Below are 25,669 nucleotides of genomic sequence, written 5' to 3'. Positions count from 1 at the left end.
CGTGCCTTTGCCAGCGGAAGAAGCCAAGACTCTCAGTTGCAAGTCATCTGTGTCACCACAGGTAAATCACATAACCCCACTTGTCCTCGGTTTGCTTTTTGTACAAGGAACATCATCTGCCTTAGATTCCTGTGGGCTAAACAGAGGATGCTGTGATTTTCTCAGTGTCTCTACACAGAGGACAGGTAATGGTTTGAGATCACTGGGAAACAGGAATCTTCGCTTCCCACAAAATGTATTTTCTTACGTATGGAGCAATGTATTGTAGTAATAGTTTCATTTTATAAGTAATTATCGTATACGGGCCCTGTGCTAAGGACTTGCTATGCATAGCTCACATAATCCTTATAATTTGGCCTCTCTGTTTCTGAATTTCTGTATCTGTTAACTGGCTATAATAATACCTCAAAGAATTGTGAAAAATATATGAAATAATGTCTGTACTGTTTAGTACTTGTCTAGCAATAAACACTCAAAAAATTGCAACTTTTATTATTATCTTCCTCATTTCCACTGACCAGGGAAAAGAGCAGTTTTAAGAATACAATTATTTGGAAATACAAATCAAAGCCACAGTGAGATATCGCCTCACGCCTGTTAGAATGGCTATTACCAAAAAGACAAGAAATAACAAGTGCTGGCGAGAATGTGGAGAAAAGGGAACCCTGGTACACTATTGGTGGGAATGTAAATTGGTGCAGCCACTATGGAAAACAGCATGGAGGTTCCTTGAAAAATTAAAAATAAAATTACCATATGATCCAACAATTCCACTTGTGGGTATATATCCCAAGGAAATGAAATTATTATCTCGAAAAGATATCTGCACCCCCATGTTCACTGCAGCATTATTTACAATAGCCAAGACATGGAAACAATCTAAGTGTCCATCAGTGGATGTGTGGCTAAAGAAAATGTGGTATATATGTGCAAGGGAATATTATTTACCCATAAAAAAGAAGGAAATCCTGCCATTTGGGCCAACATAGATGGACCTTGGTGGTATTGCGCTAAGTGAAATAAGTCAAAGAAAGAAATACAAATACTGTATGATCTCACTTATATGTGGAATCTAAAACAATCATACTCATAGAAACAGAGAACAGATTGGTGATTGTCAGAGGCAGGGATGGATGAAGGTTGTCAAAAGCTTCAAACTTTCAGCTATAAGATAAATAAATTCTAAGGATGGGCTGAAGTTAACTATACTGTATCGTATATTTGAAAGTTGCTAAGAGACTAGATCTTAAAAGTTCTCATCACAAGAAGAAAAAATGCTATATGAGTTGTCGGATGTTAACTAAACTTATTGTGGTAATCATTTGATATTTATATATTTCTCAAATCATCATATTGTACACCTATAACTATTACAATGATATGTGTTAATTATATCTCAATAAAACCGGGGGGAAGCATTCAAAGCAAATTAAAAAAAAAAGAAGACAGTTATCTAACATTATCCTCCCCTCCCCCCACCAAAAAAGCATGCAGTTATAGCAGAGTATGAGAACCTGCAGTGGGTTCAAGAAACAGGGGCCAGAAATCCTGCTGGACCTGAAAGCCATGCCAAGTGGGTGGAGAGAGGCAGGTCTAACTTAGAAGGTGGAACGTAAGATATTAGGTGTCCAGGTGCGAGAGCTCCGGCCAGACTGCAGTTAAATTGTGAGAAGAAATCTGTGCTCTCTGAGCTCAGCCTCTCCATTGTTTGCTTTGTGAAAAACTCCTTTTGCAAAATTCCAACCTTGGCCCAGCTGAGCCAAGGAACAGGGGACTTGTCCCTCTTGGGGTTTAACGAAGGGATGAGAATCAAGGGATGATGGTGCCAGCATCAATATCCCGAGAGAAGATGGATGAGCTGGAATAGGTAAAGAGGTGAAGCACAATGTGAGGGAGAGCAGAGATGTCTGGGCTCGTTCATTTTTGCCTGCCTGCCTGCATGGGGTTTGCCATCACGGCAATAGAAACGCAGGGCACTGCAGGGATTAGAAGCAGGACTGGTCCCTTGGTGCTGGGGACATCAGGGAATGCTGCTGCTTGAAGGAATTGGATTGTGAACAGAGTTTTTAGGGAAAGATAAGAGTTCATTTGTTTAATTTTTAAAAGTTTTTCTTTACTTTTTATTAATTTTTTATTTTTAACAAGTTTATTGAGATATCCTTGACTTAAATTGTATATATTTAAGGTGTACAACTTGATGTTTTTATATCTCTGTATACATTGGGAAAAGATCACCACAATCAAGATAAACTTAACCATCACCTCTACATAGTTAGCCTTTGGTGTGTGTAGTGGGAAGATTTAATTGAAGATGATCCTCTTAGAAAATGGCAAGCATACAATACAGGATTATTAAGTATAGTCACCGTGCCGTACAGGGACCTCTGGAGCTTACGCATCCCACATGACTGAACTTTTGTACCTTTTCACCAGCATTTCCTCGTTCCCCCCGCCCCCCAGCCCCTGGCAACCACTATTCTACTCTCTGCTTCTGTGAATTGGACTTTCGTAGATTCCACATATTTAAGTGAGATCATTCAGTATTTGTCTGGGAAAGGTAGCATTTAGCTGGGGAAGATACTTGGATGTCTTGTAAAGGTGGGCAGAGAGCAGGAAGAGCAGGATTGCAGTGGAGGCCGTGCTCTGAGCATCCTGGGAAGGGGAAGATTTGGTTGAGAAGAGCAAGTCTTGTGTGTGGGGAAAAGAGGCCGATAAAGTCGGAAGGCGTGATACCGTGAAAAGGCCTTTCTCTTCCTCCTGAAGACTAAGGCGCCCGCGTTCATCCATGCACTTTTGGCTCTGCAGGACTGCATGTCCATTTGCCAGAATTGCCCGTGGCCATATTTGGTCTAATCAGTGACCTTGGTAGAATGCGGCTGTCAGGTTCTCAGGAGACAATGTTTGTTTGTTTTTGTTTTTCCATCCCAGCCACTGGCTGGACTTGTGACCTTGGGCAAGTCACTGAAGCTCACAACCTACATCATAATCTCTTCGTTTTCCACTTGAAATCAGTCATCATAAACCTTTCCCCTACTTTGCTGAGAAATGTTGGAAACAAGAAATAAAATAATAAGTATAAAGCAACTAACTGGCATAGTGGCTGGCACATAGTAGACAACTGAGTACATTGTTTTTATTTTAGTGTCCTAAATGAAAGGAGTCATCTTACATTGGCCCCTGTGTTTCTAGATGTTCATTTCTTATATTATTATACAGGTGTAATCTTTGCTATTTGCAGTGACTGCTTTCAGAAGTGTCAATTATTGGAGAATATTAGAGTTTTTTCCCTCCATCCTGGCGAACTGTGGCCAAGAGTGAGCAGTGCCACATTTCAGATTCTGCTCCTTCTTTGGACTTTCTCCTCTTCCCATGTCTGTTTCTTTCTTTTTTATCTCTGCTGGAATGTGGCCTCTGCATTGCTTTTTCACTCTTGCTTTTTTGCGCAAAATTCGGGCGAGGGAAGGAAGTATTTTGTGAAGCAAAGCGTTCATAGGTGCTCATTGCCTCATAGGGGATCCCGAGCATGTGTGACTTACAGGACAAGAAGAAAAGGAATACAGCCCCATCATTGTGAGAGCAGAAACGAGTTCAGTGTTACTAGTAAAATCACAGAAAATTCTCCTTTATTTTGAGCATGATTCTACCCAGATTCTTCTGCAGGCTTCAAAATTAGCAAGTCTCATTCCGGGGTACGAAAAGATAACGAATCTGGATTATTCATAATGAGAGTTGCTGAGCTGCACCCTCATAAAAGGCATTTGCAGAAAACAGCGGGTTAATGCAGTGAGTTAATAGATCCCTTTGATTCATTTATCTTTGCGCTTAACCCCCGTATCTTCTACGTTGGGAACTTGGAGAAGAACTGGGCCAATTTATTTATTTATTTCTGGACACAATCTGATCCTTCCTTTACAAGGGGAAATGGGTTTGATGCAGCATCCAACTTAACATTTTAGACATTTTTTAATAAACTTGACTTCTGTTTTTTCTTCATCTCAATGCCGATGTTGCCTGCAGTATTAGCGCCCCAGGCTGTGGTCTTGTCAACTCTCATGAACTAGGCAGGCTCAGGCTTGGGCAGTGCTGGAATGGAATCCCTCCAAAGACAACTCAAGTGCCAGAGACTCAGTGCTGGGGATTCAGCGTCTGGCACTGGCTCCAGCAAGGAGCAGCCCACTAGTTCCTCAACAAGGTGGTTATAGGGCCCTATGTTAATAGGTGTACGGAGTAGGAGTATGATGGTGGGGTTTTTTTTCCCTCTTATAACAGACTTCCTGACTGTTTATAGCCATTAAACTTTTGCAAGAGGATCATAGATATCCTTTTTCTTGTTGTCTCATGAAAATTCCTAACCTTTACCTTCTTTGGCAGGAAGTATCCTCTAGGTGGATACTTAAATTAAAAAGATTGTTCATAATTGCAAATGAATGTAGAGTTTGCTGACCCCCTTCTGCTTCCTATGTTTGCTTTGGGGGTGGGACTTGTAGCAGAATGCCACTTCCTGTCTAGAGCCTTCTGATATTTCCGTGTCCATGTTGCCTGTGGTCAGTGCATAGGATGGTGTTTGAGCCCCACAGCACTGATGCTGGTGAATCATGGCATGGCACAAGAGCACAGTTGCACATTTCTGTTCTCTTTCATCCCAGTTTTTCTAAAAAAAAAAAAGTGCTATTTGTTATCTTTTCTCCTAAGAAAATACACTCTGATTGCCGACGTTAAAAAAAAAAGCATACATACGCAACTCCCAACCTACGTGTGCTCATGTCTTTGCATTATTTGTTAAATTTTAAGGTAAAACTGAAGTCAGGAATATAATTATTAAGCATCATAGCAGTGATAACCACCCTATGTGTGGCTTAATGGCTTAAAGAGCATAAAATCACATCAATAAGGATTTGCAAAATCTGACATCGGAAGTAGATCTAGAAGGTGGAGGGTTCAGGCTGATGTAGGATGATAAAGAAGTTGCAGTGGTACAGGTGGTGGTGGGATGCTGTGTCATGGCCTCATCTCTCCCCAACCCCACACATGAGGATGGCACTGCCCATGGCCATATCTCATGCTGCAGTTAGGACAGTGACAATAGGGATCTTGAACTTTTCCATTTCCTGTCCCTTTTGATTTTAACTAGAAGACATAATGTTGGAGAGTGGTAGGAGTAGGGTTGTCTGTGTTCCAGTTTTTCAACATGTCTTTCTAGAGATGGTCTCATAAACTCACTTGCAAAGACTATAGAACATTTTGAGAAATCCATGCTCTCTCTAAATATCAGCTGTTATGGAATGTCCTCAAAAGCATAGGGTACTTTCTCCAGCTGTTAGAACTCTGAGGATAATAGACACTACATAGTGACCTTATAGGTCACTGATTCGAATCCAGTATCCCGCTTGATCTAAGGCTTTGCTCTCTGCCCCATCTGCTTTTGAGGGTCGAGTCAAGTGAATCGACTACCAATGCATGCTGAGAGTCTACACCTTATCTGCAGTATCATAGAATAGACCAAGCAATGACTGCTGCAAAGAGACTGTTACAGGCCCTCTGATGTTTTGTTTTTTTTTTTTGAGGAAGATCAGCCCTGAGCTAACATCCGTTGCCAATCCTCCTCTTTTTGGTGAGGAAGATTGGCCCTGGGCTAACATCTGTGTTTATCTTCCTCTACTTTATATGGGACGCCGCCACAGCATGGCTTGACAAGTGGTGGGTAGGGCCACGCCTGGGATTCGAACCTGTGAACCCCAGGCCGCCAAAGCAGAACACATGAACTTAACTGCTACGCCACTGGGCCAGCCCCCCTCTGATGGATTTTTGATGGTTGTTACCCTCTGTATATTAAAATTTTAATGGGGAAAGTGTTTTTTTTTTTTTGGTTTTTATTTATGACACAAATAACATGACTTGATAGTCTACTATAGTGCTTTCTTTCTTTGTGTGTCTAAGACTTACACAATCACTAGAATTGGAATCTTTTCTTGGACAGTTAATCACTAGAGTCACAATCACTAGAATCCCTCTATGAGATTAGCTCACTTTCCATTTTCCTGTGATAACGAAGTGCTCCATTTGTAAATATCATGATTTTTTTCTTTTTGTATTCTTGTTGGAGAACTCCCTGCCTTGGGATGTTGTTGATTCTGTATGAATGCATCTAGTCCTCTCAGCCACTGTCATTTCTTTTTTTGAGTCACCCACAAACCTTCTTTCCATCCTACACTGGAGTGATTACTGTGTCTAAAGCAAGGAGGTGATGCATGTTCCCTGCATGCTTAGTCCCAGGTCTTGCTACAGAGCAATTGTCAGATTCTGTTAAATGATGGGCCCTTGTGTTAAGATGGTAGTCAGCTGCAGGAGTTGCACCAAGAGAGCAAATTAGTTTAGGTGGACAAAGGCTCTATAGAGGGACTCGAGGTATATGTTGAGGTTGGAAAATAAAGGGGAGAACATAACTTCTTTCCTGCTAAGCTTTCCATGCTGCTTTTTATTGCTGGCTTTTCCTCCCACCGCCATATGCACAGTGACTGTTGACTAGCCTGTGAAATTATCTGAGAAACAGGTTTGATCTTGAGGGGTGGGGAGAGTCTAGGAAAAGAAATTAGAGGAAGGGTGGCTGACTCAGAGCAGCCTTTGAAGCTGGAAGTGGGACAGCTTCTCAGGGCAGACAGGAAATAACCAGCTCTTCTCAACTGGCCAACAGCACATGCTGCCTTTATTCGGAGGGTGTTCAGGACCTCACACCCAATTGAGGAGCTTCACTCTGAACTGCTGTAAATTATCCGTGGGAAGAAACACATACTCCAAGTTTGCAACTAGTTTTAAATAGTTTCAGATAGAGGAGCACGTGGATGTATTTTGTTTTCATGTCCCAGTTCCTTTTCAGAAAATCGAAAATGAGTTTGAGCAAACTTTAAGAAGAGCTAATTAGTAATGTCCTTGCATCTTAGCTAAATTCTAAAATTATTTTCGGAAACTGATTGCAAGCTTTGTTTATATAAAATTATGTCCAGGGGAATCTCAGAATACACAAAGCAACGTAAGACACGGGTTGGCAAACTTTTCCTGTAAGGGACCAGATAGGAAATATTTTAGACTTCGTGGACCATACGGTCTCTGTCACAAGTACTTAACTCTGCTTTGTGGCGCAAAAGCAGCCATGGACTTGACGTAAGCGAATGAGCATGACTACGTTCCAATAAAACTTTATTTGTGGACAATGAAATTTGAATTCCATATAATTTTCACATGTCACAAAATATTCTTCTTTTTATTATTTTCCCAACTATTTAAATAAGTAAAAACCATGGGCTGAACAAAAATAGTGATGGACAGGATTTGGGCTATAGTTTGTTGCTGACTTGTGACTTAAAACATTGCCGTTAGTCATATTTTTTGAAGACCTCCATGTATCAGTGCTAATCTCAGGCCTCATCACCAAATATGTTATATAAAAAATTGTATGAAGGTTTTCTCCTTCTACCAGCTTGCCCTGTGTATGTGTGCATGCTTACTCAAACCATATTTTATGTAAACTTATTGATGTTTCTTAAAATACGGTAAAATGTTTTTGAACATCGGCTACCTATGCTAAACATAGGACTACCTAGGCCCTAAAATATAAGCACCTGCTATGAACTTGAGATGTAAATAGCTCGGAAGTTGTAAACATGCTTATGTAAAACATAATTTGTAAATAACAGATGGTACTTATTTACTAGGGATGTGAAAGCGCTGATGAGAATGAAGTGATCTTGAACCAATAGGATGGAAGCTATGTCAAAAACGTCCAGGTCCCCAATCAGCCCAAAAGCATGGCCTGCCAAACTAGCAACCAAGCACTTATCTCCCTGACTAGTGACCCTAAGGCGGCTCCAACCCTTGTGCAGATCGGGCGTAGATGGCGGCCAAGTCAGAGAGGGAGGCTAGCCACTCCACAGACAGAAGCACTCCCACCACTTTCCTCTGTTAGCTCTGAGACATTTGTGTTAGCTTGTTGAAGGAAAATAAATGTGAGTGTGTGTGACTGGGCTCTAAGTGCCTGGTTTTATCAGTCACCTCCATTCTGTGACATCCTTGAACTGCGTCTTTACTGTAACCTGAGCCTAGCACTCAAATACAGCACCAAGTTATCCAGTGCCAGGCAATTGTCACATCTCTTGTAAAGGAAGTGTTGACTCAACCCAGCCCAGGAACCGCCACCAAGAGTAAAAGGTCTCCAGAGATGGGACAGGACCTTTTAAGTTATTTACATTAGCAGTTGGTCTGGAACTTGAGTCAGAGTTGATCCTTGCTTCTTTTTTTTTTTTTTTGTAAGGAAGATCAGCCCTGAGCTAACATCCATGCTAAGCCTCCTCTTTTTGCTGAGGAAGACCGGCTCTGAGCTAACATCTATTGCCAATCCTCCTCCTCTCCCCCCCCAAAGCCCCAGTAGATAGTTGTATGTCATAGTTGCACATCCTTCCAGTTGCTGTATGTGGGACGCGGCCTCAGCATGGCCAGAGAAGCAGTGCATCGGTGTGCGCCCGGGATCCGAACCCGGGCCGCCAGTAGCGGAGCACACGCACTTAACCGCTAAGCCATGGGGCCAGCGTGATCCTTGCTTCTTAAAAGAGAAATTCTTTCATTTATTCATGTCCTTTCTCCCGCTGTGTCTTTCTCTCTGTACTACTAACCTTCTCTCTCTCTCATACACATACAATGTCCACACACTTTATTTTTCTATATCCAAAGGATCTAATTTTATCTTCAAACAGGATATCTTAAGGGACCTTTCTCCAATTCTAATTGAGATACTGTTATGAAAATAAGAAAAGTCCATCCTCACTCCTTAGTTGTATTGGGAAAAATCTCTCAGGTTCGGGCAGTAGAGTCTGAGATGAAAGACATTAATCTAGTTTTAATGCCTGTAATAGGTAAAAATGCTTATCAGTAAGCATGTAGGGGAAACACAGTGGACAGGTCTCTGGTGCAATTTCCATAGGGAATCCCATCAGTCATTCCAGATTTTCCACTGACCAACAATGAACATGACAAAAACCATTTTTGACTTTCTACAAATGGTAGATACCAAAGATTTGTATTCTAATGATCAAATACATAGTCTTGTACACTAAGGATTTATTTCTTTCCTTTTTTGGTGGCAATTTAAAATCTAGATTACATTGATTTATTTATCATGGAAATCAGAAGAGTAAACACTGTTTAGTGGTTGATTTCACAGCACTTTATAAGTTCTATTACATTAAGTTTTAAAACTCTTGCTGAGACCTAAGTTGATTTTGTGGGGGAGGGTGTAGCACTTTGCTCCAACTTTGTTCCTGTGCTCATGGTAAGGCCTGAGAATTATTGTGAAATAATTCATAACAATTCATATCATGATGGATAATTCTTTGCACTAGTGTTGTCTCTCCATCCCAAATATTTGAAGTTATTGCACTAGTGTTGTCCCTCCATGCCAAATATCTGTTTGCATTCATTTTCAGCATGAAATTTGGAAAGCAATGTGCACATCTTCATTATGTGTTCTTCTTCCTTCAGTAGTTTGACTAAAATTTCCCTTGTGTTCATACAAATTCCTAAACCTTTTCTTCCTGTGCTTCTATCTCTGATTTTCTGTAGTGGGGCTCTAGAGGAAATGCTCTGAGGGAGCTGGAGTTCGTTATGTGATTATGGAAGTTCATGTACCCCATGCTGGGTCTGAGAAAGATGTTATACACATAAATGCCTTTTTTTTCAAACCAGCAAATAATTGTAAGGATTCCAGTAGCTAATTTTGAAATACATATTCATTGTACAGAGCCAGCTTAATAAACGTTTGTTGAAGACTTGGGTTTTGCTCTCGTACATTTATGAGAACATGCTCATATAAGAATAGTTTTTTGTGTGTGTATATTTAAAAAAACACTTAATATCATCTCCTTTGCTGAAATGAGGAATTGGCTATATAGATTCTCTGAGACTTGGTTATTTAAAAATTGAGTACTTGTTCTCCAAATATTTGGTGAAACATAGTAAATGGCTTTAACAAAGATTTGTGACTATGTGGAGTTGTTGTTACTTTGTTTTTCTTTGCTTGCTCTCTTCTAGTATTAAATGTACATAACCTTTCTCCTCTCCCCCACCCTATCTTTCGGGGCACTGTCTTTTCACTGTCATCCGCAGTTCCTCTGTTTGCCTTTCTAAGCAGCAGTCAGACCTTTGCTGATCAGTCTTTTACTCTGACGGTAGCACTTAAAATACATAAAAGTTCCTTTTCCTACATTGAAAAGCCCTAAAACCTTCATGTGAAATAGCTAAAGGGACATACATAGTAGGAGGAGAGGCTTTTGCTCCTGCAGGCACCTTGCAAAGAGGACTATTTTTCTTATATGATATAAATGAAATCTTCACTCTGCCCACTTTTACACCTACGCATGTACTGAGCGTCTCCAAGGAGACAAGGAAACCCGGAGTCCAGTGATGGTGAATCCTCCTCGGAGACAGCAGGCTGGAGTCTCAGGCAACTCTCCCAGGCGTCTTGGCTTCCAGATGCCCCTCTCAGACAGCCTCTTTTCTCGAGGCTCTTCCAGGCAGGCTTTCTTGAACATGTCTCTCCCTTCACAGATGAAATAGCCCGTACATTACGTCTGAAGGGCTGGTTGTGGTGAGTCCAGTAGGCAGAAGGCCTCCGTAGGGGAAGAGCGGTGGGTGCAGTTGGGAGGTGGGATAGGAGGTTTCCATCTTTCTCAAGATCTTCTCTTTGTCACCCATTTATTTATCTGCGCTTCTGTTTCCTTGCCTCCCTTTGTGCCTCTTAGACACAAAGGCACCACTCAACCTTACACAGTGTCTTAAAAATATTCTTTGTTAACGATAGTACAGTTATGAGCTTGGTTTACTGAGATTGTCCTTTTAGGAGAAGTACTACTCTTGATGATTCAACTTTTTTAGGTGTCTGCTCATGAATAATAATCCTCTTGACCACTATTTTCCCTTTCCCTTGAGTTCAATGCACAAGAACTCCTATGCCATCTTGCCTTTCCCCCACTCCATCATGTCACTGTAACTTTTCTTGGAACTTGATACATTATTTTGTTATATAAATGAAGTCTCTGTTCCTCTTCGAGGAACACACTACCACTGTCAGTCCCTTATGCACACTTTCTAAGACTCCATTATCAGATCCTTTTGATACGTTGACCACATCTGTCTTCTTTCAGGCACAAAGAATTGTTACCATATAGAAATTATTATTAATGTAATCCCCAAGAAATCTCCTTTTGTCTCTAACCTGTAAGCACATCATTTAATGAATGTTCTTAACATCTCTTCCATGTGTATGTTTTTGGTTCTCAGTCGAATTGACTCAAATAACCGAGCTTTTTGTGTGATTTTTCTAGCACAGTATCTGCAAACTTGAGTTTTCTGTTGCTGATCCTGCTGCCTGCTTTGGAAAGGTGTGGCTAGCTATTATTCCTGTTAAATTCTTTGGCAGGAAATGTCCTCATGAAGATTTATTGATGATACATTTTTTTTCTTTTTTATTTGAACTTTTAAAACAGATTAGTCAGTCATATATTCTACACTTTGAAGGACTCTCCTATTTTCCTTTTGCTTTATCTCCAATTCTTAACACCTCTCCAATTTCTACCTTTAAATAAAAACTATCCCATGTTATAAGCTTAGAAGAGTCATTTGAATTAGACATAATCAGTTTTGTTAACAGGTACGTAATATACCCTTTAAGTTGACTTAGAGGATAAATTTGCTAAGTTTTGTTTCTTACATAGTCCATCGAGTCCTGGGTATATCTTATCTATTTTGATCATCCTTCTAAAATAACTTGATCCCTAGTGTGGTCCACCACTTTGCTTTTCCTCTTGGTTTAGACTCAGATGAAGTGTAAGTGTTAGCTTTCCACCTGTGTTCCCAAGTTCCCACGGGAAGAATTGGAGGAGGATGCAGGTACCTCTGAAAAGAACCCTTTATCGTCTCCTAAGTTTCTGTCTTTGCCCAAGTCCCTTTGGCCTTTCTCTGCCATCGTTCCTCCAAGTCCCAGTCATTCATACTCCAAGTTGTATGTCAGATTTATGGTAGGAATAAAGGTCTGCTTAGATGGATTGCTATGCCTGAGGAACTGTGGATGAAATTGGCTAAATCTAAGAAAATGTAAACAACTTCTGGAAAGTTTCTAACTTAGGCTGGGAGAGAGTTTTGTTTGCTGTTTTATTTGCCTGGAAATGGAAAAGCCAGGATCCCATCCTAAAGTGTACTTCCTGGAATACCGTTTGTGAAGGAAGCGCTGAACCTGTGTACTAACGCAAACATTTTCCTTCCATGTGTCCTGCCAGGCACTTCAAGTGGCAAGACAGCTCCTTCTTCAGCAGCAACAGCAGCAGCAAGTTAGTGGATTAAAATCTCCCAAGAGGAATGACAAACAACCAGCCCTTCAGGTAACAATTCTTTAAAAAAAAAAATTGACATTATACACTTTGGCATAGCTGATAAGCAATTCGGAAGTGGATTGTGTTGAGAACTGCAAATAATGTAAGAGACTCACTTGCACAAGGTGCTTTTTTAGTTTACCAACAGAGTATGACATTTTGGGAAAAATGTCTATTCAACCAAGAGTTTTGTTGTGGGGAAAAGAAGATCTCCTAACCAGTCAATATAATAGGAGGATGAGGAGTTGTAGGTGTGGGTTGCTTAATAGGCAGTGTAGTTACCAATGAGAAAATGTTCATGGTGCTCAGATATATCACCTCATTTCTCATGATGGGTCTGGAAGAGGGTACACACACACCTTACTTTAGTGCAGTGGTTCTCAACTGGGGGAGATTTTGCCCCAGGGTGTGGGGGAGGGGCAGTGGGCAATGTCTGGAGACATTGTTGGTTGTCACAGCTTATGGGGCATGGATGCTACTGACATCTAGTAGGTAAAGGCCAGGGATGCTGCTCAACATCCTACACTGCACAGGAAAGTCCCCCACAACACAGAATTATTCAGTCAATAGTGTCAAGAACTGTTATTGGCACTGAAGAGGATATAGTATTTTTAATATACCTAGCAATGAATGTAGTACACAGTCTGTTCTTCAGTGGATGTTTTCAGTATACTTCTGAATCATTAATTAAAAATGGCAAGCAATTTTTACGTAAAGATGCTGAAAACATTGTTTTAGCAACTTCTCATTTCAGGCACATTGAGGGCAGAGGTTAACAAAGTAGAAGAAGTAAGTTCATAAAAATCTAACTTGGATTTTCAACTTGGAGTAGAAAATTATAATAGAAATTTCAAAGAAACTTGACTCAGGGTATTATTCATGTTCACATCCAAGACAAGGCACTTGTAAGTACTAGGTGGCTCAACTACTTTCGTAATTGGCATCCCCAAAATGGGAGGCTAAGATGAGTTTCTCCCACTGGATATTTTGGGACAGAATCTATAAACAGTAGCTGATGGGTATAACTTGGTGCCAGTTAATTTGATCATGAGGTTAACCCAAATTCTGGCTGTGTTGACTTTTCTCAGATCAGAGTGAACTGATACCAGTTCCCAGATTATCCTGCAAAGATCAAACTGATCTTGGTCAACAAGTTCTAGTTCTTCTACATTTACTTGGGAAATTGACACTATCAAGGGAAAGTTCAGCACTGTAGTAACACTTCATTGGAACAGTTGAATGACAATGTGCATGGTTTACTAACACTTCCAAAAACAGTTATTTGGCAAACCCTCACCAATCCATATGCCTTTTAGTACGTGTGAGTGTGGGGACATTTTTAATGAGGTATAGTGCCATTGAGGTCCCATGTCAGGTGCTATAAGAAGTGCTTTGTTGTGCAGATGTCTTAAGAACAGCTCTGGAGGATGAAATATGACTGTGTTGACCTTTCAGCTGTGAGCTTATTTGTCAGGATTCAAATAAGTTGAAAGGATCAAACTGAACAGTTTCCGTAGTCAGACTGGGAATTGTGTTTCAGAGGTCAGTAGCGGAGGCCACATTGCAGATTCCAGAACATAGCCAGTTGTTGGTACATATTAAAGTACTGGGTCTTCTTCTGCAGACAGAGACACAATTAAAATTCTAATTTATTAATGTATACAGAGAGCTAGCCCAGCCTGTCACTCAGTGATTCAAATGACTGTCCATTCTTTTTGCTTCCCTCTTGGAGCTCCCACAGCCTTAAAAATACTGTGAGTCCTCTTGAATTTATCAGACCTCAAGTGCATTGGGGGAAATGACAGTGTATTATTGGGGGGGGGGGGTGTGTGGATCTTACACATAGTAGAGCTTTGGTGAGAGAAAATAAAGAAAAAAGTACACACAGACACAATCTGTCTGATGCTCTGCTCTTCAATATTGAATATCATTTGTAATTTTTTTTGTACTAGACTTATTTTCCCTCATACTTGCTTTTTACAGCATAAGGCATTTTTAGGTAACTTCTTTTCCAAGATGAATGAAGTTCCTTTAGGGCTGAATATATGAAGTAAAGTTTCAGGGGATTTCCTTTTGAGGGCTCTTTTTCATCTGGCCTCTTGTAAGGTTTTTAGCCACCAGAAGAGTATGGTACAGAGCTTCATTTTTCTTGGCAAGGACAGTGTCAAAACCAATCTAACACATTCTGCTGAGCTCTTTAGTCTGTATAACAAGTGCAAGTGCAGGACGAGCGGGCCATCTTGAATGCTGGTTTTGCTAAGATGTTTTGAGTCCCTTCCTACCCCCTCAGTGGGAGAGTTGACAAGCAGAGAATTTGAACCAGCTTTAAGGGTTGACTAGGGGGAGAAAAAGAGTTGATTGACTGGTGTGCGTGTGTGCGCGCGCGTGCGCGCGCTCATGCCCACACGTGTGCATCGTAGATTATGTCTCCTTAGCTGCCTGGTAGGGTCATGCAAATCCACTAAGCTGTGTTAGGTTGGCTGGCCTTAGAAACAGAGAGAAGATATTACTAACCTAGGCCAATGGTATATTATCTCGTTATAAAAATATGTATATAGAATTGGTGATTCACGGAAAGAATAACCTTCACATTTAAATATATCTTGCTATGCCATGTCCTTGCTGGAGCATCTCAGTCAGAGTGACTCTGAAATGAAAGGGAGCTCTTATAGCAAATCTTAACAGTGTTCATCTCTGATCTTCTTAGCCTTCATAACTACACTGAGAGACCTATTTTAGCGAATTTCAGATCTTCCACATAGAGGAAGGCTTGACAGGGAAGAAGGATTTGATCTGCTGATAGCTTGAGGAAAAAAAAGAAAGAAACCCAAATCCCCAAATATACTGTGACTCATATTTTAAGCATATCTCACACTTCCCTGCTTTCTGTTTGGCAGTGCTCTCCAGTTTCACAGGCTGATGATACAAACAAAAGAAAATGGAAAGTTAGAGGAGGCTATAAGTGGTTACTCGATAGAGATCACAAAATGTAGTCAAACATCACCGATTTGGACTAATTTCAGGGAAATGAGAGTAAATAAGAGAGAAATGACACTCTTTGCAGATACACAGACTGAACTGAATCTGAGCTGGCCGCTTTCTTGGGTGACGTTGTGGTTTATAATGAAGGCATTAATTGGGTATAGATATTGCTTCTGAAGTTCTTGAAAAATAATCTACTCAGTAACCTAAATAGCCCCTTATTTAGTCTGTTAATTTGCTTTGCAAATTTTTTTATGAATGATACAAATGAAAATTGGCCCCGTTGTGAATTCAGAATCAGAATGATCTGAATTAATTAAATGCAACTTGGTGAACATTTCTGGAACAGCCACGACTTGCAGGGCATAAGGCTGATGCTCACAGATACAAAACTGTCGAGAATGCAGACCCTGCCTTCAGGATGCTTATGAGCTGTAAAAGAATTAACAAGGTTTTGCTGCAAAAAGAAAATTATATGTGAATAAAAATAGTAGGCTTGCTTTTATAAATATTTATATACTTCTGAAGATGGCTTAAACAAGTGAAATAAATGCTTAACGGTGCAGGTGTGCTCATAACCTCGAAAATGTGTAACTTTACTGGCTGAAGATTGCTTTGTGAGTAGATGAGCAATTTTATTGATCGAATTTTGGAACTTTGACCACCGTTTCTGGGTAGTAATTCATTTTGGTTCTTTAAGCATTTTAGTTGTTGGCACAAGTACATAAACTGGAAGGAAATCAAATGACACATTTTCTCCTAAGAAAGTAAAAGTACATGTGTATTCTGGCAGCATTAAAGTTAGAAAAGAAAGTAAACCTTGTGTGTTGCCTACAGTGGAAAGCTGACCACAGTTTCAGGCCATCTATAAAGAATTTGAACTTGAAACCAGTCATCTGATATTTTTTTCTCCTGCCTGTCGTCTTCCTTCCAAGGGGATATCATGTGCAAGCCCCTCACACAGAAGGCCATTTCGCTGGAAGGAAGGATAGTGAAGTCCACTGGAAGGTCAGCCTTTTAGTCCAGTTGGACGCGCGGGATTATAATGAGGACTCCTGCTTTAAGTGGAGAAGGTTAAAATACAAGATTCAGCAGGTGTTTTTTAGCATTTTTATTTGCAGTTATATAAAACGTGCTTTAGGCAGCATTTTTGCTTTGCGTTAATGCCACATATAATCTTAGTACCTCATATCATTTCCACGTTATTCACTAAGGAATAAATTGGTAAGAGGAAACCTTTAAAGGAAACTACAGTTTTATGTTGTAGATAGTGAAATGGAATGGTTTTGAAATGCTAACCCTTAAAAAATATCCCTGTGCATTGAATTAGTTAAAGTGGATAATTCAGGAGAGGGAGGCAAATTATTTTTTTTAAATGTCTAGAGTTAACATTGGCTAGAATTGGCATCCCTGGCATTAAATTGACATGAAGTGTTGAAATTTTGATACCTTTTAAGATTTCGTTGTTATTGCATGACTGGAGAATCCGAAAACCCTAAAAAATAAGTCTTGATAAGAAACAATAAAATAGAGATGATGCTTTAAAAATGGTTAAGTCGTTTCAATTACATACACCATTAAAAATATGATAGAAATAGTGATCCCTCCTCTCAAAGAAATGCACATGCACACAGAATTTTGCAGCCAGTAATAAGGGTTCCATGAACCTCAAGAAGTCCATTTTGTTGCCCAGATTGAATACTCTCACTTTAAGAATTTTTTTTTCTAAAATAATATGTTTTGTCCTTGCCTCCAAAATTCTGATGTGAGTTGTAACATAATGAGTTAGCTCATTTTTGCTATTTCCACTTCAGCTATGATAGGGTGACCCTGTGTCCCAGTCTGCCCAGGACAGCCCCAGTCAATGCCTGTTGACCTAGTGTGTTTAATAATAATTCTCACTCTTAAAAGTATCCCAGTTTGGACATTGAATTATATGGTAATTCAATGTGTCTAAGCATTAAAATGCAAGTGTGGTGCTGATATTTTCAGTGTAAGCCTGTCTTTGTCACCATATGCATATGTTACTATGTGCAAAGATAGTTAATGTTTAGTAAGTGCTTAATGTGGACCAGCCCCCTAGCGATTCCAAGGTATAGGAACTGTCACTAAACCATTCTATGGATGAGGAAAGGTGAAACTTAGAGAGGTTAAGTGACTTGCTATAGGTCACACAGGCAGTAACAGCACCAGGATGGGAAGCCAGGTTTTTTAGGACCACAGGTAACCAGTATGCCATCAGGAAGTTAATTATTGCTTCTCCTTAGACGTATATTTACTCAGCATCTCCTGACTGCCATGTTTTCCATAAATAAGCAAATTGTTATATTTTCTATAACGTAAGCAAAAATAAAATCAAACCAACAAAAACCAATTCCACTGTAAATATCTGGATTTCAATTAAGAGGACTAAGATCTGCATAATTTTCCTTATTGTCACCTTGTGTGTGTGTGCGTGTGTCTGTGTGTGTCAGACAGCAGTGAGCAACAGCAAAGAAAAGTTATTTCTTATTCTCAAGTCTGACGTGCTTTTAGAAGCTTCTATGTGTTGGAACATGGAATAGTATGTTGATGATAATCATTGTTGGGGCTAGGAGGTGGGGAGGAATGGGGGGAAAAACATACTTGACTGGTCAAAAATGTGTAAATTGCTGACAAAATGACACATGTAATTAAGAGTGCTCCTACCATTTTACCTTGTGGTTTACACCTCCAGTGTTGAAAAAGAGAGCGACTCCCACCTCGCTAATTACCATTATCACTGAAATGCTAGGGTTGGAGTCATTAGTTCCAAGTGCATTTAATTAGAGGAAGGCTGAAATTGGATTTAACTTATTACTTTTTCATGGATCACTTTCTTGTCATCACTTCAAATTGGATTGCAGCCCCAGGTAACTAATTATGAGAGCCACAGGATCAAGAGTGAAAAAAAAGGTAATTAGGAATAATACTGTGGGACCCTTGCTGGTCGTCCACTTGTGCTTCGGAAAAAGAAAAAACGAAAAAAAAAGAGCCATGTTTTGTAGTATTACAGATTGGGGAGTTGGGGGTATGTACGGTCGCTGGGCATCATAGGAGTCTGTCACCACCCGTAGTGGTTTCTGTGATATACAACTGAGTTGAAGATGTCAAGTCAACGTGGTACCACAATCAGCTCCTTCATACCGAGATTAAACTTGTAAAAGCAACAGACTGGTTGTAGGTGTGAGGCATCTCGACAACTGTGTAGTCTGGGGACCTCACGTACATGATTACAACAAAGCTGTCAAGGTGCTGCTGAGCCGAAGTACAGAATATTTTAAGTATGGGGAGTTGGGATTTAATGAACGTATTAATGTTTCAGAAACATCATTCATATCTGACAGGAAGACGTTTCAGTCAGCACAACAGTAAGGTTTAGGGTTTATACACCGGGAATTTTTGTCAAAGTTTCCAGCAGACCGTAATATTCAGACCATTTACTTTGCTTTTGGTTTCTTCCCCACCCCGCCCCAATGTTGTGGATAGGCTTGCTGAGGTTCTGTTTCTCCTTCCGCCCCCGTCGAAAATACTTTAAAACAAATTATATTGTTTCCATGTGCAGAGCAGAATTCAGAACTGCAAGCAATCAATTTTATTGACATCGTCTGAAAAAATGTTGATGACAGTTGGAGGATGTGAAAGTATTGGATTTTTAAAGTCGCCAGTACTAAGTGTGGCAAAAAAAATTTTTTTTGAAATGTAATCTCATTACTCAAAAAAAGTCCTGTGAGTTAAACTCTCCTAAGAAGGGACTCTTCTTGTTGATGAGACATCTTGCTATCAAGCCTGTTGGTTGCCTTGAAGGGAGAAAAAGCTTCCCAGAGAAGTGAATCACTAAGCAAAGATGGCTAGAATTTCCTTAAGTTGTTTAAAATTGGTTTTAATGTTCTGTTAATGTAAGCAAATAATCATGATTCAGTCTTGGGTGACTTTCAAACCTGGGTAAGCGAGGCTTGCTCATTATTCTCCAAGGAGCATCAGGGAGGATAGATGATGTTGTGCCCACCCGGCAGAGACCACTACATTATTATTCCCAACGTGATAAACTACTTTTCCTGGAATTATGAGTCCTTTTCCTGTGTGAACCTTCTAAGCAAAATCTCAAGAACCAAAGAGTAATCATCGAGTCTAATGCAGAAAATTAAAGCTTTTTTTTTTTTGAACATCTTAAGTTGATTTAGAATTTTTGTACACAATATTCGTCTGTGGTTGAAAGGGGGCATGCTGAGGTCAAGTGATGTAGTGTTTTCCATTTTTCCATATGAGTCTCACAGTGTGTGATAAAAGCAAACTCCTTTATTTTGTAAGTCTGCAGGAATTTCTGATGAAGTGCAGAGGTCACGTTCCCTGTCAATTTGAGTAGCCAGCATTTTTTAACTACTGTTTTTTCTTCCTTTTTGTGTGTCTTTTTTTCCCTGCCCCCATCTCGCCATAAACTGTGGCACTTTTCTGACACATGCACAGTGAAGTCCTCCAATCTGAAACTCATTAGCACACAGCATTGGACCCTGTCCAGTGGTTAGAAAATTTCCTGAAGCCTAGAATAACAACATTTGGTGTGAGCACCGTGGACCAGAAGTGACAATGGGGGTAGTCTCGCTCCCCTGGCGCCCTGCCTGGTCGGGAAAGCCAGCTGACCATGCAACATAGTGAGACAGAGGTCGTGCAAGTGGGATGGGCTCAAGAAGTTTGGTCCTTAGAGAAATATGCTTCTGAAATCACAGGGCGAAATCTTTTTTCCCTACGCTTATTTCAGTTGGGTTGGAGGTATTTCTCAACATTAGCTGCAGGAACGTGAAAGCAAGCCATTAGAGAAATAGGATATAAACCAATTTCTACAAGATAAGATTTTTCACTTCTGTAATCATTGGGTATTGTGGAACCTATGGATTTCATTCATTCATTCAAACTTGATTCATGGAATCTCACTTTATCCAGGTAATGTGACCAAGATGAAACCCTTGTCCTAACGTTAGAAAAATTACACAACTCACTGTGGGTCAGGATAATTTAAGCCAGGTCTTCAAACAGGAAACTGATTCCCTGAAATATAATAGTAATAATATTAAATAGCAAACACTTAAATTGTACTTTCTAGGAGCCAGCTACTGTACAGCAACCATATGGGGCTAAATTCTATTATTCTTCCCATTTTACAGATGAGGAAAGTGGGGCATAGAGAAGTTACCTTACTCAGAGCCAAACAGATGAAAAGTGGCAGAGCTGGGATTCCAGCCTAAACAGTCTGGCTCAAGAATCTCTGCTCTCATCCATTACATTCTACTCCCTCTCGCTGAGGTACTGCCTGGGCCTAGCAAACAGGGACAGCGAAAGGAACGGAATCAGAGTTGCTGATGTCTAATGCTTGTCACTAACCGCTAGACCACACTGTCTCCTAATTTGGACATATGTTTATGGGCATATTTGAAAAATAGTGCTTGTAATTGAAATATGCACTTTCTAAAGGGAAATGACGCTTGGGAAAGAGAAGAAAGACGGGTATTACTCAAAGCCTGCAGACAACTCTGCAAGTAATTGTCTAAAGGCAGCCGTTGAAATTGAGAAGCAGTTTGGAAAATGTACAGTTTGGGAAATTTGTGTACCGATGTAATTACGGTAGTTGTGAGTTGATGTCATGCCTAGTAACTGTTTTTGTATTGCTTGGGCCTTTGTTACTGAGCTGTGATATCATGAGCAAACTATTATAAACATAGCATGGATATAGCATGCTTGTGTAACAAAAGATCGGGAACTTTTATTAAGTTTGTTTTCCTTGTCATATTGTAAAAATTTATTATGTGTACTGTGTATATTAGAAACAGATTTGGGTAATTCTGTCTAAATGAAGTCATCCTGGCTATTTCCAGACTGTCTGTTTTTGGTTGTGAATAATTTTCATACATCAGATGGTTGTCATATTTAGTCGCTCTCAAAATTTTAAAGAGAACATATCCCATTTTGAACTTTTGGTGGACTTCAGCCGCCTTGTCGTTGGGATTGTTTAAGTTTGAAATTATTGCCCAGTACATTGTGGAGACTGAATACTAGTCATTTCTAAAGGGTCTGGGGCTGCTGCCTTCGATTCCTAACTTGTGCAGCTCCATCACAAGAACAGACTTCTAACTACTGAAGTAGCAGAATGTAAAGCTGCCAGGACACGGCTGGGCAAAGAGCGCCAGCCCTTGTCCTTCTATGTTACATCCCATTGAGGAGATCTGCTAAACATTCAAGCAGACGGGGCCCAGCATTTCTCGGTGTTCGTGGTCAAGTGTGGATTGTGAACGGGTAGTTGAAAAACTGTGGATGACTCAGTCCCTCCCAGAGGCTCTCCTCTAACTCCTCCTTTTGCTACCAAGCTTTCAGAACCTGAATATTTTGCCTGCTGCTTCAACTTTTTTTTTTTTTTTTAACCAGCCACTTTCCTTCCTAACCTCCCCTACGTCTGGCTTTTATCCTCATCATTTTCTTGAATTTTATTGTCACTGAATTCAGCAGCCACGTCTCCCTCCTCACCTCAGCCCGTCTGACCTCCTAGTAGCTAACCCATCCTTTGGCTAACTCAGGTTTTTGGAAATTGCCTTCTTTTGAACTTCTTCAATTCAATGCCCCCTTGTCCCCATGCCATTCTCTTTCTGCTTCTCAGTTCTCTTCCTGAACACAAGTTCATTCATATCCCAAAGTTCAGTTCTTTTGATCTTCTCCAGTAGTGCATCTCTCCTCTTTGCTTGTTCTTGTACATCTACACCCATGACTCCAAGCCTGTTTCTGCCCCTCCTTACTGCCTCTCCCTGGCTCTCTCTTAGCTCACCATCACAGCAATTTCAATTTTCTTTAATCCAACTCATCACTTTTGTCACCAGGCCCTATTAGTCAGTCATGAGTCATCACTGACTTATTAATTTCCTTCATCCCCACCGTGTTATCCGTCATCAGATCTGCCATTTTACCTTCCACTGGGTATCTTCTGTCCATTCCCTTCTCTGTTTTTCCCCTGCTGCTACCTTGTTCCAGAGTACAAACCTTCAGTTGGCACATGGCTAGATCTTGGCAAAGAACAGAAACCTGTCCTCCTCCATCCCCTCAGAGCATCTTCTGTTCTTCCTGCATATCTCCTGTCCTACCTACTGCTTCAGCCCCTCCCTAAATGCCACGTCACTCAGCTGTTCAAAAACTTTCGATGGTCTACTCTTATCTATCATGCCAAGTCTAAATTCTATAGCCTTCATCTAGTTTCTTAGTTTTCTAGCTTTGGATTAAATTAGATGTCCTGAGAAGAAGGTTGTAGTCTTCCTCCTGGGGAGTGAGATGCGGAGAATTCAGAGCCATGATCCTATCTTTCAGGAGATAGATATAAGCACAGTTCATTTGATAATATTTCAGAGTCCCCAAAATCCAGGATTGCAAATATTGCTTGTTCTGTCCCCTGCCATTTAGACAGAAGGCCCTGGTGATAAATTGTGTTTGAGTTTAATTCCAAGAGAATTATATCTCTGTCTGCTTTCTTCGGGAGGAAACTAAAAGCCACATGATATGCTACGTTTCCCCATATCTCAATTCTCTGCTATGTTGTCCCATGCTGCTTTTTCATCGATATCTGTTGCTATGGCCTAGCAGGTTCCTTCTGATTCCTCTGGCCATAGGACCTGCAGGCCAGGCACTCCCTTGTCTATGCAAGGAAGAGCTGCTTCGTCAGACCTAATGATGCTGCTTTTAATAAGACATTGGTGAAATTATGTCTGCTTTGTTCTTTATTTGATAGCATAAAGGGATTGTTATTTATTCTAGAAACAGAGTTAAGAGTCTGAACCACATTGAATAGACAGAGCAAAGACGTTTCATTTGATCTAGGTGAGAGGTGGCTCTGCCTAGCGTGCTGTTTGAAGGATTCTGGAACCAGGATGGCCTCTGTAGGTTCACCATGATTGATTAGCCATGTCTGCTACAGCCACTGGAGTTGGGAGTGGTGGTACGTGTGCCTTCTCTTTGCCAAGCTTGACATACACTTTTCTGATATAGTCTATGCTGATCACATACCAGAGTAGAGAAGTACTTGGGATTATTTTTTTCTGGAAAGCCTGACAGATCCTGTGGTAACTATTGAAATAGTATCCAGAATTAAACATGTACTTTGTGTTTTTCTTATATCCTTATCCGAGACTGAACAAATTTTATTCTTATCCTGAAACCATACCTCTTCATGGTCAAAAGTGAGGTGTGAATTGTCCTTAAAGGGACAGGATCTTGTACACTGGGTCACCATACAAACACAGCAAGGTGGTTGAGAGTTTCAGAGATTTGTGTTTCAAATATGGTGAGAGGAGGCACATCATGATTCAGAGCAGGGCCTCTGGTGTCAGGCGGCCAGGTTTAAGTGACCTTGGGAAAGTAGCTTAACCTCTCTGTATTTCCGTTTTTTCATCTAGAGAATGTGGCTGATTACCTCGCCTACCTGAAGGCGATTGTGAAGATTAAATGATTAATGCGTGAAAAATGCTTGCACAGTGCCTGGGACATAGTAAATTCTCAGAAAAGTTAGCTTTTCTCATAATTATATAAACTCCTTTCAAAGGGAAAATGAATACCTGTTAATCTCCAAATTATATTTTAATTCTCTGGATATCAGTCAGTACTCAAATATACGTTTTAGCAGCATAACAAGGCCTGTCCTTTTGCTTGTAGTTAACTTGTGGCTAACCAGACTTGATGGGAAGACATTAGACTCCTCATCTGTAAAATGGGGATGATCACAGTGCCTCTCCTGTGGAGCTGTTATGAAGACTAGCTGAATTACTACATGTAAATAGCCTAGAATGGTGCCTGGCATACAACAAGTACTTAATAAATGTTAGCTACGCTCATCATCCCTGCTACTGTTGTTATTAGCATTATTGGGATGGAGTATTATTTTCCTAAATGTGTCAATTTTGGCATAAATGAAGGTCATGCTGTTGTAAAAATTGCATCCTGGTCTCTGTTTTGTCTTTATCTTCCCAGAATTTTATACGAATGAATGCTAGGTTGTCTTAGCAGCCAAGGAACTAGTCCCTAGTCTGAAATCTTGAAGCTGTGGCCTTCTGCACCCTGCCTGGCACAAAGGAGGCAATCCGTAGATATTTCTTTCATGAATGAGTTAGTGAATGAGTGAGTGATGAATGAATGAATGAGTGAGTGAAATATCTAAGCCAAAAAGAAAGGAAAATTGATACAGCTTTCATCGAAGAGGCTACAGACTGGTTCATAAACCTCTGGGAACATTTCAAGACCGTAAATACAGCATTAAAAGAATCCAATATCAGTCCTGCCTAAATCTTTCCTTGGGTCGATGAAATGAATCTTGCCAAGTATGGAGTGAAAATCAGAAAACTCCTGCAGTGCTGTTTGACTGCCCTAATGCTCTGTGCCTGCCTTTGTATATTTGCTAATCTGTTTAAGGTATAATATTAATGGCATAGAACTTTAATTTATAAGTATAGAAAATTAAAAGGGACTAAAGGCAAAATACAGAAATGTATGTGGTGTCAAGATTAAGTTCAATGAAGCATAGCGAAGATGGAATAGATTATTAAATAAACATGGAGGGAAGATGGAAAATATACCCAAATCTCTCATTTTGAAAGAAATTGGTTTACTTGATTATTTGCAACAGTATCACACTCAGGAAAATCTAAGACAAATGAAAGCAAAACAGAATTTAATTGAGCTATTATTTTGCAGACTTTGGCTTGGTTTCAGACAGTCTAATCAAATTGTGCTTTGCTCAAATAACTAATGTTAAATGCAGCCTACCAACAGATGTTTAAAAAGAGTCTAATTGGAAAATCTACATCCTGGATTTAGTCTGTCTCGTTGGAAAAAATAGCTTCAAATTTATATTTTCGAGGATGACACCCAATGACAAGCATTTCCAGAAAAGATAAAATTTTCTTCAAGGATGCCTGGTGCTTGGGTGGAATTATCTTGAATAGTCAAAGGTGGCACACTGGAAATTAAATTTCTTGGAAATTCTCCAGCTCTGTGCCATATAGAGCTGTACAGAGAAATCTCCTTTATCACATTACGTCACAAGAGTCCTGTTACAGTCCCTGGCTCGTGTCAGGGGCCCGTGTGCTGTAATTTATAATGAGCCCTTGCAAGTCATGGAAGGCACATACTGATTGATGACATTTAAAGGTACTGTCAAGGTGGCTAGGTAATGAAGTTGACCTTCCTCTGTCGTTGTCTCAGTCAAGTTTGTGTATATAAAGAAACTATTT

The 25,669-nt window shown here is 40.2% G+C and overlaps 1 protein-coding gene across 20 annotated transcripts in view; it reads left to right on the top strand.

Annotated features, from left to right (window-relative positions):
- The window catches only part of FOXP1 (forkhead box P1), a 575,925-nt gene that overhangs the window by 414,430 nt on the left and 135,826 nt on the right, over nucleotides 1-25,669 (top strand). For all 20 annotated transcript variants that reach the window (XM_058562979.1, XM_058562935.1, XM_058562954.1 and 17 more), the window contains one exon: nucleotides 12,321-12,422. In XM_058562979.1, the coding sequence (XP_058418962.1) occupies nucleotides 12,321-12,422 (102 nt within the window). The remainder of the gene's footprint in view (nucleotides 1-12,320; nucleotides 12,423-25,669) is intronic.

The sequence above is a fragment of the Diceros bicornis genome, chromosome 2 (assembly GCF_020826845.1).
Source record: "Diceros bicornis minor isolate mBicDic1 chromosome 2, mDicBic1.mat.cur, whole genome shotgun sequence".
NCBI lineage: Eukaryota > Metazoa > Chordata > Mammalia > Perissodactyla > Rhinocerotidae > Diceros > Diceros bicornis.
The sequence above is the reverse complement of the archived record's forward strand: the minus strand, read 5'-3'. Positions and strand labels throughout refer to the sequence as shown.